The sequence below is a fragment of the Octopus bimaculoides genome, chromosome 4 (assembly GCF_046866305.1).
Source record: "Octopus bimaculoides isolate indiv1 chromosome 4, ASM4686630v1, whole genome shotgun sequence".
In the NCBI taxonomy this organism is placed as follows: Eukaryota; Metazoa; Mollusca; class Cephalopoda; order Octopoda; family Octopodidae; genus Octopus; species Octopus bimaculoides.
Genome location: NC_142931.1, coordinates 131,040,486 through 131,056,193, shown reverse-complemented (window position 1 = coordinate 131,056,193; position 15,708 = coordinate 131,040,486). Strand labels below are relative to the sequence as shown.

At 36.2% G+C, this 15,708-nt stretch overlaps 1 protein-coding gene and 1 long non-coding RNA gene across 5 annotated transcripts in view; one reads left to right on the top strand and one right to left on the bottom strand.

The window, feature by feature from the left end:
* Window positions 1-15,708, top strand: part of LOC149136254 (uncharacterized) — a 64,499-nt gene that overhangs the window by 26,206 nt on the left and 22,585 nt on the right. The gene's annotated exons all lie outside the window — the stretch shown is intronic.
* Window positions 5,882-15,708, bottom strand: part of LOC106872486 (uncharacterized) — a 62,238-nt gene continuing 52,411 nt past the window's right edge. For both annotated transcript variants that reach the window (XM_089351478.1, XM_089351477.1), the window contains 7 exons: window positions 15,112-15,158; window positions 13,654-13,895; window positions 12,088-12,145; window positions 10,992-11,206; window positions 9,630-9,720; window positions 8,662-8,779; window positions 5,882-6,502 (listed from right to left, as the gene is read on the bottom strand). In XM_089351478.1, coding sequence (XP_089207604.1) covers window positions 6,298-6,502; window positions 8,662-8,779; window positions 9,630-9,720; window positions 10,992-11,206; window positions 12,088-12,145; window positions 13,654-13,895; window positions 15,112-15,158 — 976 coding nt within the window. In that variant the 3' untranslated portion in view covers window positions 5,882-6,297. The remainder of the gene's footprint in view (window positions 6,503-8,661; window positions 8,780-9,629; window positions 9,721-10,991; window positions 11,207-12,087; window positions 12,146-13,653; window positions 13,896-15,111; window positions 15,159-15,708) is intronic.

Below are 15,708 nucleotides of genomic sequence, written 5' to 3'. Positions count from 1 at the left end.
TAGTAGTAGTAGTAGTGGTGGTGGTGGTAGTAGTAGTAGTAGTAGTGGTGGTGGTGGTAGTAGTAGTAGTAGTAGTGGTGGTGGTGGTAGTAGTGGTGGTGGTGGTGGTGGTGGTAGTAGTAGTAGTAGTAGTAGTAGTAGTAGCACCACCACCACCACCACTACCACCATCACCACCACCACCACCACCACCTCCACCACCACCACCACCACCACCTCCACCACCACCACCACCACCACCACCACCTCCACCACCAAAGGCCCAGTGACTTGATTCACTTGTACTACATCTCCTGGTAATAACAACTACCCATACATCTACTGGCTTTGGACTGTAATATTGAGTTTGTGCTTTGCAGTTCGTTGGTTACGTTCCTTTGGATTCTGAGTTAAAATCCTGCCAAGGTTCACTTCATCTTCTCATTCTTCTAGGATTGATAAAATTACCAATAATCAATTCATCTCAACTGCATTATAGGCCCCTGGGCAAATCAATGCACTGGGCCTTAAAGTATTTATTTATTTATTTATTGACAGCAATATATATATATATATATATATATATATATATATTTTGCGGGTGACACATAAAAGCACCCACTACACTCTCTGAGTGGTTGGCGTTAGGAAGGGCATCCAGCTGTAGAAACTCTGCCAAATCAGATTGGAGCCTGGTGTAGCCATCTGGTTTCACCAGTCCTCAGTCAAATCGTCCAACCCATGCTAGCATGGAAAGCGGACGTTAAACGACGACGACGATATATATGTATATCTGTGTGTTTGCGTCTGTTTGTCCCATCGTTTGACAACTGATCTTGGTGTGTTTACGTCTCCATACCTTAGCAGTTCGGCAAAAGAAATCGGTAGAACAAGTACTAAGCTTACAAAGAATAAGTCCTGGGGTCGATTTCTTTGACTAAAAGGTGGTGCTCCAGCATGGCCACAGTCAAAATGACTGAGAACTATTAGGTCTTAGTAGACACAACATGTGATCTTCTTCTAGCACATTAAATGTCCACTTTAGTGGTCATCGTTATGTATAAACATATATATATATATATATATATATATATATATAAACATATATGGCTCAGTGGTTAGAATGTCAGGTTCACAATCCTGGACCAGGTTGTGTGTTGTGTTCTTGAGCAAGACTCTTTACTTATCGTTGCTCCAGTTCACTCACCTATAGAAAAGAGTTGTGTTGTCACTAGTGCCAAACTGTATCAACTTTTGCCTTTCCCTAAGATGATATCAGTGGCATGGAGGGGAGGAGACTGGTATGCATGAGCAACTGCTGGTTTTCCATAAACTACCTTGCCTGGACTTGTGCCTCGGAGGGGAACTTTCTAGGTGCAATCCCATGGTCATTCATGACTGAAAGGGGTCTTTACCCTAGTATGTAGATAGGGTTATGATCCAAACAGTGTCCTCATGAAGAACATCTGCATATTCCAGTACTTAAAAGTATATTTGTAGATGTTATATTTTATATGAAAGTTAAAAATATCAGAAAATAGTGTAAAATACTGGAAAATACTGAAAAAATTTTGTATATAGATACATACACACAGGCACACACAAACACACACAGAGTACTCTTTGAAACCAAGGCAATAATGTATTTTTGCCTTTTCTTTATGTTGGCTGAAATACAAAACGTTTGAAGAGAAATTTTATCTCCAATTGAATCAAACACTGTAAATGATTAGTACATGTTCTATCGAGGTTAGACTGAATGAAAGAACACATAAAAATGTGTAACTCAATACTGTATGGTATTTATTCGACTACTCTTTTGTACGTGTACTATGTACTACAGGGTTGGCCAAAAGTCACCCGACAGTAGATCAAAATTCCATCAGTTCTTTCTGTAATTCTGTATTGACTCGAATGCAAAAATGTGTTGCTCAAGAAGGTCTTCAGTTTGAACAATTTCAGATACTTTTATTAAATTCATTCAGCTGTTAAACGCATATAAATCTTGGAATTAAATGGTTTTGATTTACTGTCAGGTGACTTTTGATCAACCTTGGAAAAACTGCACGCGGTGTGTGTGTGTGTGTGTGTGTGTGTGTGTGTGTGCTTCCTAATCTTAGGAAATCAAAGTAAGGGATATAATCCATGCGAATCTTACCCCAGGGGAGATAACACAAACTTTTATGGGGAGATAATCAGGATTATTTTAATGCGAATTAAATGAATAGGTCGTCCGTGTCAGCAAGTGAGAATTTACGCTTTCTATCGATTAGTTCGAAATATCCACCGAATTTCACTCAGATTACGACCCGTTATCACAGAGAGAGAGTGTGTGTGTGTGTGTTTGACTAATGTAGTCAGTCCTACAAATAACATCCGAAAGATAGTGATTATAGATCTGCTTCGTTCGAACTGATTTTTGGCTGACAGCTCTAATGACCTCTTCGGCGACTCTCTATCCCACGTGTCTTCTTCTCTGAATGAGTCTCAGGATGTGTAACGAAACATTTCAAACAACTAGAATCTTTACTGGGAAGTTACTTTAACATTATAATGGTTCGATGAATGTTTTATGGTGGAGTATATTTTAAATGCGAGCATGTCACAAGTGTTTATATTCCGCCTATTAAACGCGTCTGAACTACTGTTATAACGAAGTGTTCTTATCAAATGAGTAAAAGATAGAACGAATGAAAAGATCGAAATGTGAGAAGAGAAAGGTCTGTTAGCCAGATCAAGAACAGTAAAACATCTCAGTATTATGGACACTCGATAATAAAGATCCACTAGCTAGTAATAACGACCATTAGAACAAAAATGTTGCTTTGGTAGAAGAACAGCTTGGATCGATGACATCAACTATTGGATTTTGGATGATCTCACAGCTGCACAAATACTCAGAAATGTGTTGACTGCTCCTTGGTGCCAGTGTCATGTAAATGGTACCCATGCCAGTGGCATGTAAAAAGTACTTGTTACACTCTTGGAGTGGATGGTGTTAAGAAGTGGTATCCAACTGTAGAAACCATGCCAAATCAGACTGGAACCTGGTGCAGCTCTCCAGCTTACCAGTTCCAGTCAAACCAGCTAACCCATGCCAGCATGGAAAGTAGACATTAAATGATGATGATGATGTATCAGGTTGAGTGACTTTGTAAAGATTCCTTCTTTACTTTGTTATAAGAAAATTAATTATAATACAGAATCTCTGACGATGGAATTATTATATGACATGTTGATTTTTTTTTTTTTATGTCCTCTCTATGTAGAATTGTACATGACATGGCAAAGAACTTTACTTTTTACTTACTCATGAGGTGTGACATGACATAGATCAAGCAACTTTTTGGATGTGGGTAACACAAAGAAAAAGTATACTTAGTCCAAAAATAAAAACAGGAACCAAATTTTCTTTTTTGTCTAACATTGCAGGAGAAGACTCCAAATTTTCTTTATTTGCCAAAAGGGCATGAAAACTACAAAAGTATTTAAATATACTAGCAAAGGCAAAAACAGGAGCACTCATAAATTTTCAATTTGTAAAATATATTGATGACTTCGGGTGTATATATATACTTGCACAGATCATCACATCCACTTTTTCATAAATATATTGTATGTGTGTGTGTGTGGAAAGTGAGAGAGAGAGAGAGAGAGAGAGACTAAAAGATAGCTCATAATAATCTGCGATATGAAAAAATTCAATAGGGACACAGGTACTTATTGCTTTCGTACAACATGACTAGATGTTATGACTATTATACCACTCTAGGGCAGTGGATTCATGGAATTATTAGCAGTACCTTCCAAAGTGGCCCCTGAGTTTCCCCACCTCATTCACTTGGCCCCCAAACCTATACACGCTTTTACAGCAGACCTGAAAGTGCCACTTCCATAAAAGCATTTCATCACACCTGCTACACTACTCATTATTAGACTTTCAGGACAAGGTGCCTTGTGGAATTCTTTGCATTCTGATTGGAAATTCTACTTAAGGTTTCAAATGTCGTTGATGGCCAGAATTAACCACCAAACCATGGGGTCATTATTTGATGTTGAAAAGCTGGATGAGAGTCGCAGCAATGAATGATGGAGGTTTGTGACTGTCTGCTACAACAGTTGTACAAAGATGTTGGAAATTTTAGACACATAAACAGAAAAGAGTGATAGGTTCACCAAAGGATATGAAACATGAATCTATTGCTTATTGAGTGACTGCATTACTGACTCTACAACACAGCAACTACCATTCTCTCTTCTCATATTAGACATTATAAATTGTTTCTCTATTTTAATAATAGTATATTTTATTCATGATGTACAACAGAAGCAGTAGTTTAAAACAGCAATTGGTATATCATACTTAAAGCAGATACATCAATGAAAGCCTAATTATAGCCAAACAGTGTTATCACAGTAAATTAGGCTTTTAATGATATATCTGCTTTAAGTATCATATACAGATTGCTATTATATTTTATGTTCACAATGTCTCTATCAATAGGTCAGTTACCCTTTCCTGTCTCAAATAAATTTTTATAATACCACGTTAATGTAATTATAGTTCTTATATTGTTTTCTCCATGCTAGCATATGTTGAATGAGGCTTATTGAGGTAGTATTCTACAGCTGAGTGTCCTTCCTTACAACAGCCTTATCTTGTGTTTCAAGTTAGGCACTTTATTTCACAACTCCATACGAACTGCTGAGCTGCAAGACTTTTTGTTCGTGTGAGGCATAAACATTGTTACACCAAGAAATTGTAACAATTTCAGAATAAGGAAAGAAAAAAAAATACACAAATGAATTCTATACAACCTTTTCCTCATAATTCCCTTATTTTAAATTCAAATTTCTAATCCTTGTTGCGAAGGGATGGTTATCTCCCTTGTATTAACTGCCATTACTAGAGGGAGCTACAATTTAACTGTTTTTCTTTTTTAATCAGATGGATATAATTATTTCTAACATTGGCCCAATGCTACACATTTATAGGAGAGACCCAAGTATTTAACTGATATAAGAAAGATAAAAAGGAAAAATTCACTCTGATAGAATTTAAACTCAATGGAATAAAGATCATATATTTGTAGTGAAAGGCTATATTCAATAGAATCAAGTCCCAGTATATAACGGTACATATTTTATGAAACCTAGCAGGGTAAAACACAAAGTTGATCCTATTATATATATAATTGCTCGAAATACGAAGTAGAAAAGCAGTCGACAACTGATGAAGGGTCGTTTTTTTTTATGTTGCTTGTCTTGTTTTCCATTTGTTTCCTTCGTTGTTTGCAAAAAAAAGTTTGTATTCCATCTTTTTGTATTTCGTATTTTATGTTGTTTACGTTCTGTGGTGTCCTGTGCCCATATATGCACGTGTATATACATATATATATATATGTATGTACATATATGTATGCATATATATATATATATATATATATATACATATATATATATCCACAAGTGTGTGTGTATGTGTGTGTGTGTGTATATATATATATGTGTGTGTGTGTGTATATATATGCATGTATATGTATATCTGTGTGTTTGTGTTTGTCCCCAACCACCGCTTGACAACTCGTGTTCGTGTGTTTACATACCCGTAACTTAGTAGTTTGGTAAAAGAGACTGACAGAATAAGTACAAAGCTCAGAAAAAGATATGTAGTGGAGTCAATTCATTTGACTAAAAATTCTTGAAGGCAGTGCCCCAGCATGGCCGCAGTCTAATGACAGAAACAAGTAAAAGATAAAAGACAGAAATGTAGAAGACCATAATTATATATTCAGAGGTATTTAACTTAGTCTAATTAAGGCTTCTTAGTAACAGCCCATATGATATACACTGTTAACTGACTTTAAAACAATCATAGAAACCAAAAAAAAAAAGGGTTACATTAAGATTTAAAAAATTTTATTTTGCTTCTAATATGAAGACAACATGTCTGATCACCCGTTGATGGATATCTCTGATCATGAAAGATCAGCCAACTGTTATTTATTTATTATACATTTAAATGTGATACATATATATTCCTAGCAGGAAATAATGGTTCCATTCAAGCAAGATGTTTTACCTGAAATACGAATGAGAATAACACGGAGATCTGCATTCTGTTCTTATGTGGATGCTTAGCCAAATATACATACATACCACATTGAATGGATCCTACTATTATATGTACCTTGGTTTTAATGCATATATATATATATACATACATACAGGAACCTACGTATATATGTATATATATACACACAGGAACCTACTGCTACATACCATGGCCTTAGATTTATATATATGTGGTACAAATGTTCATTTTGCTGTTACTGGTCTGTGTTTGAATCGTAGAATCAAATATCCAATGAACCGGACTATTACAAGAAGGGAGAGAAGAAGAATAATATTGCCATAAAGTGGGATATCAATGTTGGCTGTTTCCACGACAGTGTAGCTTGGAACTGTAGCTACAGAATTTTTACAAGGACCGAAGCTGCTTGCTGTAGTTAGATTCAGGCACCTGTAACAAAAATTGCATATTCAAGTTTACTAACAGAAAAAGACAACAATAATATATACAATGCAGAGTGTATACATGTTGGGCATGTCTGTAAGAGGGATTAGTGTTCTGGCAAGGCTAATTTGGTCCCGCCTAGTTGGTATCAGATGTAGCTCTGAGACATTTGGACACTGTGAGAATTAGGTTATTCAACGTAACAACTATCTTCTTGAGAGGTATTGATTATCAATAAAGTTAGATTTTTGGTAAATTATTTTATCAACTCTGATAGTTAATCTACAGCTATAATAGTAGACACTAGACAGTGTCCACGCAGTGGAAACAAACCTTAAATCAAACGGTTCTGAAGTCAGCTACTTAATTATCTGGTTATGTCTATATCATCATATTGTCATCACCATTTAGCACCCATACTCCATGCTGGCATGGGTTTAACAGTTAAGTGGATCCCACGGGTCAGACGACTGTGAAGTACCAATGTCTGTTGTGGTGTAGTTTATATAAACAGAGTGTATGTGGAGGCGCAATGGCCCAGTGGTTAGGGCAGCGGACTCGCGGTCTTAGGATCGCGGTTTCGATTCCCAGACCGGGCGTTGTGAGTGTTTATTGAGCGAAAACACCTGAAGCTCCACGAGGCTCCGGCAGGGGATGGTGGCGAACCCTGCTGTACTCTTTCACCACAACTTTCTCTCACTCTTACTTCCTGTTTCTGTTGTGCCTGTAATTCAAAGGGTCAGCCTTGTCACACTGTGTCAAGCTGAATATCCCCGAGAACTACGTTAAGGGTACACGTGTCTGTGGAGTGCTCAGTCACTAGCACGTTAATTTCACGAGCAGGCTGTTCCGTTGATTGGATCGACTGCAACCCTCATCGTCGTCGTAACCGACAGAGTGCCAACAACAACATGTAGGTGTGGTTAGGAAGCTGGCTTTGCAATCAAGTGGTTTTGGGCTTAGTCCCATTGTTCATCCTTGAGCAAGTGTCTTCATTATAATGGTATCCCACACGTATCTATTCATAGAACCTATTTACGGCAAGGTGAATTGAGCAATTTCAGACATTTTCGTTCAAGCACAAGTGGAAACAACTCCTGCATACAAACTATTTCAAGAGGAAATAACTCTTCATCGTCAACTATTTTTGCAGGGTATCAAGTATACCGACTGAGAAGATTCAAATAAGTGAAGGGATGGGAGCTATATTAAAGAGCAGTCATTTGATAGGGGACATATAATGTATTGCCCAAATGTGGAATTTAGGGCTCAAAAATTGAAATATAGTATTAATATATGGAGTTGTGTCTGAACATTTTATCAACAACGTGAGAGTATTTTAGCAAACTAATAGATTCAGGCATGGCTGTGCAGTAAAAAGCTTGCTTCCCAACCACAAGGTCTTGGGCTCAGTCCCCCTGCATGGTACCTTGGACAAGTGTCTTCTATTATAGCCCTGGGCCAACCAAAGCTTTGTGAATGGATTTGGTAGACAGAAACTGAAAGAAGCCTGTTATGCATGTGTGTGTGTGTTTATGTGTTACTGTCTTTTTGCTTTGACTTCACTTGCTAGTTGTAAACAAGAGTCACTGTCATGTAAGCCAGGGGTTTTCAAACTTTTTGACTTGCGGACCCCTTTATATTTCAGGCTTTACCTTATAAACGCTTATGAAATTTATACATAAATATTTGCTTAAAATAACATATATTTTTACATTTATTTATTTAACAGCATTTAACAAATAGGTTTATTGTCGATTAAAAGATTTCGATTAAAAAACATATATAAAATCAAATTGCCCATAAAAAGTATTTGCTGTCCACGGACCCCCTGTCTTGTCCTTGCGGACCCCCTGTGGTCCGCGGACCACAGTTTGAAAACCCCTGATGTAAGCGATGTCCTTCATTTCTATTCTTCTGTGAAATCATATCTGATCATGGGGAATATTAATTTTTCTGGGAAACAGAAGAGGGGTGGTGACAGGAAAGGCATCCAGTTGTGAAAAATCCACCTCAACAAATTCTGTCCAATCCATGCAAGCATGGAAAAGTGGATGTTAAAACAATGATAATGCTGGTCAGGTTTACAACCAAAATGGAGGGAATCAGAGATTTAGAACAGAGAAAGACAAAAAATTTGATGTAGAAAAACAGAGTATATTTACTTGATAGGTATGTCATTTCCAAATTCTAGCATCACCAAAATGTTGTAAGAATACGCAATAAAAGACAAGTTCTTTAGCCATTGTAACCAGGGTGGGATCTTTTCTGCATAAAATCCAACTGAAAGAAACACAGTTGTTATAGTAGTAGAAGTAATAATAATAATAATAATAATAATAATGATAATAATAATGGCTTCAAATTTTGCCACAAGGGCAGTCACTTTGATGAGGGGATGAGTCAGTTACATCGCCCCCCCCCCCCCCCCCCGTATTTCACTGGTACTTAATTTATCGACCAGATGAAAGGCAAAATCTACCTTGGTAGAATTTGAACTCAAAACATATAGACAGACAAAATGTTGCTAAACATTTTACCTAGTATGCTAAAGATTTGGCCAGCCTACAGCCTCAACAACAACATCATCATCATCAACAAGAGCAACAACACCACCACCACCACCACCACCACCACCACCACCACCACCACCACCACCACCAACAACAACAACAACAACAACAACAACAACAACAACAACAACATTTTCTAGTATAGGCGCCTGCAATTTTTGAGGTACAGTGTTTAAAAGTCGGGGTGCATTGTCTGGGTAGAGTACAGTAAAAAAAAAAGTCAGGGTCTATTAGACAGGTGAGGTAGAACATGACAATCTGACCTGCTGATTGTGTCTGATTTGCTGAAGTGTTGCATCTAGGAACGCATGAGTGGATTTGGAGTATGCAGATGGTACAATGCGACTGCTAGTTTATTATATGCACAAAGTCATGATGATGATGATGATGATGATATGGTGGTGGTGAGAATAGTGCTGGCGATTGTGGTGATAGGGGTAATATGAGAGCACAGATCATTATGCATGTGCAGTCATACCATACACCACTGCAATACAACATGATACTTCATTAAAAGTACAAAATTACAATGAGGCGACAGAGATATATTTCTTACTTACCAAACAACATACTGACTAATATGAAAACTGTAGAAAATGTTAGACCCCACTGTATATCCAAAAATACAACACCAAATAGAAGACCCAAGCCCTGCAAAAAGAAAACAACAAATTAAAATATGTATGTGTGTGTGTGTGTGTGTGTGTGTGTGTGTGTGATCTAATGTCATCTAGTGAACGATATTTCGACATCTTGTGTGTCTTCAACAGGTTCAAAAAATAATTTTGTCAATCTATACTACTACTACTACTACTACTACTACTAATAATAATAATAATAATAATAATAATAATAATAATAATAATAAAAATAAAAAATAAATAAATAATAATAATAATAATAATAATAATAATAATAATAATAATGGTTACTTTCAATACAGTAACCATAAGAGCATCACAGCAAACCACAGCACATACCCAAGGCACACAGAGCTGCGCTCGGTAGTGAAGTGAAAGCACGTTATAAAAATAAAACTACTGAATAATAATAATAATAATAATAATAATAATAATAATAATAATAATCAAGTGGTCAGCAAGTTTAACCTGTATAGGTAAAATATACAAATATACAAAGTAGAGTAATGTGATGAATATTTTGAAAAATAGATGAATACAGTGTTCTTGGCTGATGATCCTTGAGTACAAAGATGCAAAAGGTGAAATCAATTGATGCCAAAATATCTGTTTCATGCTTTGTGGTTTATACAAGGTGAGCCTATTTTATTATGTTCATTGCAGTCACTGTGTGTGTTTCTTAATAGTGAGAAATTTGTGGTTTTGGAGTGTTAGCTTCTCTTTCTAACAAGTGGTATTATTTATATATATAGCCGTCTGTGTATCATATTTAATATAAATGCATTGTGAGAAGTGAAAGCAAATTTACTGCAGTATTCATCCAGAGATGATCTTTCTTATGGATTTACTGTGTTTACAAACACAATATATATCAGAGGCAGATGGAAATCATCCAACAGTTGTTGGCTAGAATGTTACAAGCAGATTTCTACATCATTGGGCATCATCAATAGCATGCACTCACTGCCAACAATATTCAAAGATGAAATCTGTTTCCACTGATATAGAAAAACAGTGAATAAACAAACACTGGTATGGAAAATAGCCCCATGGTTGAATAAAAATTCATTATATGCAACTGAATCAGTAATAAATTAAAACAGCCATCTGTGTATCATACTCAATGTAAATCGTTGAAAGGCAATTAACTGCAGTATCTGTTATGGCCATGCTGTTTAAAATGTATTATACATTAGAAACACACCCCAAATGACACAGAATGAAACATAAGACTAATGGATGGTGCTAAATAAAGAGAGAAGGAAGACAAACAAAACTTACCTGAGATAATATTGCATGAAGGACAATAATAATTACAGACAAGGAGAGGACACCTGGATTGTCCAGCCCTGCCAACAGGCACACCAATAAAAAGCTGACCATTGGGAGTAATATTGCCAAAGGTGCTTCAATCATCATCTTAGCCATGTAATAGGCTGAGAGACGGTAGTAACCAGCAGCACGCTCCTTCAACAGTAGATCTTTATCTTCAGGGACTGGATAATAAATATGAAAATATGCTTGTATTTACTATGATGCTGATAAGGTCAATGTTCAGACAAACTATAAGTGGCACTTTGTCGGTTAGGACAGTGAGTGTTCCAGTTGATTTGATCAAAGGAACAGCCTGCTTGTGAAATCAACATGCAAGTGGCTGAGCACTCCACAGACATGAGTACTCTTAATGTAGTTCTCAGGGAGATTTAGCATGACACAGAATGTGACAAGCCTGGCAAAACAGACAGGAGTCTGGTGTAACTCTCGAGCTTACAAGTTTTCAAGACACTTGACTATCTAGCTTTGAAATACTAGTACTACTCCTTTTTGCCAGCTGAGTTGACTGGAGCAACATGAAATAAAGTGTCTTGCTCAAGGACACAACACATCACCAGGTATTGAACTCAGGACCATATGATCATGAGCTGAATACCCTAGCCACTAAGCCAAATGACTTCACAAGATAAACTATAGAGAAAGTGAAAGCTCAGAGAGAGAGCTGTAGAAGGTAGTAGGGATTGAAAAGGAAGAATGCAATAAGTATTTAGCATGTAGTCTGGTATTTGAGAGAACAGTAGAGACGATGAGAGAAAAGACAGATTCTGCTATTTATACATTTACATGTCATGTGTGCCTTTGTGTTGTTTGTTCTCATGTCTCCATGACAATTAGTGTTGGTTTAATTACGTTCCTATAACTTAGCAGTCTGGCAAAAGAGACTCATAGGATAAGTAGCAAACTTAAAACTTTTAACTACCAGGGGGTGATCTATTCAACTAAACCGTTCAAGGTGGTGCCCCAGCATGGCTACAGTCCAATGATTAAAACATGCAAAAGATAAAAGATATGCTTTGAATAAAGAGAGGGGTGTATAACTTACCAGCAAGTATAGCTTCTACCAGAGGCTGGAATGACCACTGCACAACCAGGAAAAACAGCTAGAAGTAAAGAAATAATTTATATAGATACAGTAATCACTCGCCATATCGTGGTTCACCTATTGCATCCTCAGTACATTGCAGATTTTTCTGGTTAGTATATGTAAATTTATATCAATCTCCTCAGTATATCGTGGATTCCAGCGGCCAATAGGTATTTATATTCTTTTAATTATTTCTGTGGTGGAATAAGCATTTTCATGCCTAAAAATTAATTAAAACATATCAAAAGAAAATATGTAGTGTACTGTAAGATGAGTAAACATAGAATCACATGTATTGTATGGAAAACGAAACTTGGGAGACACATTTGTGGTGTTGTTTTACATTTGTGTGTAAAATTATGAATTTATTTCAAGCCCTTTGGTGTCACCCAAATGTTCTGCACCTTCTAAAAATAATCAGTACAGTACTGTTTCTACTGTGGATTTTCACCTATTGCAGGGGGTTTGGAACATAACCCCTGTGATAGTTGAGGGATTACTGTATATTTTAATTTTGGCAATTTTGAGGGAGGAGGTAAGTCAATTACACTGAAACCAGTATTTAACTGGTACTTATTTTACCAACCTCTGAAAGAATTGTAGCAGAGTTACATATTACCATTTAATAACACACAGTTGAACAGCCAATGACAGAATGAAAGGCAAAGTTGACCTCGGCAGAATTTGAACACAACTCAGAACACAATGCCTTACTTGATATTACAGGGAATTTTATACATACATATACAAATGGAATAAGAAAATTTGAATGCTATATATATATATATATATATAAGAAAAGACAAACAGACAGACAGAGACAGATAGATAAGCAGTTAGATAGACAGGCAGACAAACATATAGACAGATGGACAGACAGGCCTATAGATAGGTAGACAAAGATAAGGTAAAGTATATGACTAGAGAGAGACAGGTAGACAAACAGACAGATCAATAAGAAAATTTGAACGCTATATATATATATATATATATATATATATATATATATATATATTATATATATATGTGTGTGTAAAAAAGAAAAGAGAAACAGACAGAGACAGATAGATAAAGCAGTTAGATAGACAGACAAACAAACAGATAGACAGATGGTCAGACAGGTCTATAGATAGGTAGACAAAGATAAAGTAAAGTATATGACTAGAGAGAGAGAGACAGACAGGTAGACTGAGGGAAGGTAAAATATATATATATATATATATATATATAAATATATATATATATATATATATATATATATATATATATATATATGTGTGTGTGGAAATAGACAGATCAATCAGTATTTAAAATGGTTAGCTTGATAGACAACAAAGACAGCTAACTATAAAGATAGATAGATATTATGCAATTACTACCCAAACATTAATAACCAAACTTTTATCATCAACATCTCTTATGTTTAAAAAAGAAATCAAGAATGCAATTGCTGAAAACTGATTACAAAAAAAAAAAAAAAAAAAAAAAAAAAAAAAAGGTGTCAGTTCTGACCCCATTTCATACCAATCCTTTAACATCTCTGATTCTATCTTCGGTCCTTTCAGTTTGAAAATATAATAGACCAATAGCTATCCCTAAAGAAATCGTCCGAAATATTTCAAATTTTGAAACAATTCTGGATTTTGATTGTTTGAAATTTCTCCATGCTAGCCAGCGGAACTGTGTCCAAAATGACGTTGGCCATTTTTCTGTGTCTTCTTCCTGTGGTGAAATTAAAAGCGTTACTTCTCCATTAGGGCTGGGACCTGAAACAGACCACATGAAAATAAGAGGTGAGGATTGTTATTATAACACGCGTCCATGTGTCTTTAATATAGATCTGTATTAAAATCATGGCAAAAACAGATTGTATATTGATGATATTCACTCAAGTAAAAACTAGGTTGCTTTGTATAGAACTTCAGTAACAAAAATCAGTTGTATGACTAATACATGAAAATCGTGTGCAAGAGATCTCATTATTACAACAACCAGTTGCTATTATAAATGTCAAGTCATGCAAATACATATTGCATGTGGATGTAACTTTCTTGAATAAATAGTTGTATGTTTGGTCTTCTGAGCTTGCAGACTGGTTACAAACATGTCTGAGAAATAATAAGAGGCTACTGCAGTACAATGAAGTGTAAAGGTTATAATTGAGAAATAGTGATTAGAAGGGGGTGACAGTACAACTTATTTACTAATATTTTTGTTTAAATTCACTGCTTTTGTTTCAATTTACAATTTATTACTAATATTTTTGTTTAAATTCACTGGTTTTGTTTCAACTGATTTTGAAAATTATGAAGAATTTAATAAGAACCAGGGACAGTCTTAGACAAGTTGGTATCAAAAAGGTTAAGAGAAAGTTGTGGAGAAGTAAGGAAACATACAAAAAGAGTGGGTGAAAGTGTGTGACCTAGTGGCTGTGTTGTTGCACTCACGGTCATGAGATTGTGGTTTTAATTCCTGGACCAGGTTGTGCATTGTGTTCTAAAGTAAAACACTTCATTTCACATTGCTCCAGTCCACTCAGCTGTAAATGAATTTATTACTCTTCTTATTTTAACTCATGTCCATTGCCTGTAAATCTTTTGTCACACATCTGTGACCTCTTCAGCAACACTTTTCGTTTTCATGTGTGTTCTTGCTCCACTTACCCCATTCTGTTCTTCTAAGGTGTGTATCCTTATGTGTGTGTGTGTGTGAAGAATAAGGACACTTATTTGAGGATGAGGGGGAAAGCTACCTCAACTGAAATCGAACCTGAGTATTTAGCTGGTGTTTTATTTCATTGGTGGAATGATGGACAGCAAATGAACAAAGGTATGAAGGTAAAGTTGACCCTGGCAGGATCTGAACCCAGAGCATAAAAAGATACAACTAAATACTACTAAGAATTTTGTCAGATGCTATACTAATTCTGATAATTTACAGCTGCACTTTATTCTGTTAGCATAATGACTTAATTAAGTTTACCTTCATCATTCTCTGTGGCAATGCTGTCTGAGTATAATGAGTTCTGGCTAGAAAGAGAAAGATAATCATTGACACAATACTCTCACTGGCCACAAATATAATTCAAGGAGCTGGAGATGAAAACAAAAGCAAGATGGAATTAAAAATTGATTAATGAAGAATTAGAAAAAAAAAAGGAAACATAAATTAACATAAAATATTGCACGTGAAAAATCATTCGAGCGAGGTCATTGCCAGTGCCGCTGGACTGGCTCCTGTGCAGGTGGCACGTAAAAAACACCATTTTGAGTGTGGCCGTTGCCAGTACCGCCTGACTGGCCCTCATGCCAGTGGCACGTAAAAGCACCCACTACACTCTCGGAGTGGTTGGCATTAGGAAGGGCATCCAGCTGTAGAAACTCTGCCAGATCAGTTTGGAGCCTGGTGGTGCAGCCATCTGGTTTGCCAGTCCTCAGTCAAATCGTCCAACCCATGCTAGCATGGAAAGCGGACGTTAAACAATGATGATGATGATGATGATGATGATGATGATGATGACTGGTTTCAAATTTTGGCACAAGATCTACAAGTTCAGTGGAGTGGGGGTAAGCTGATTAC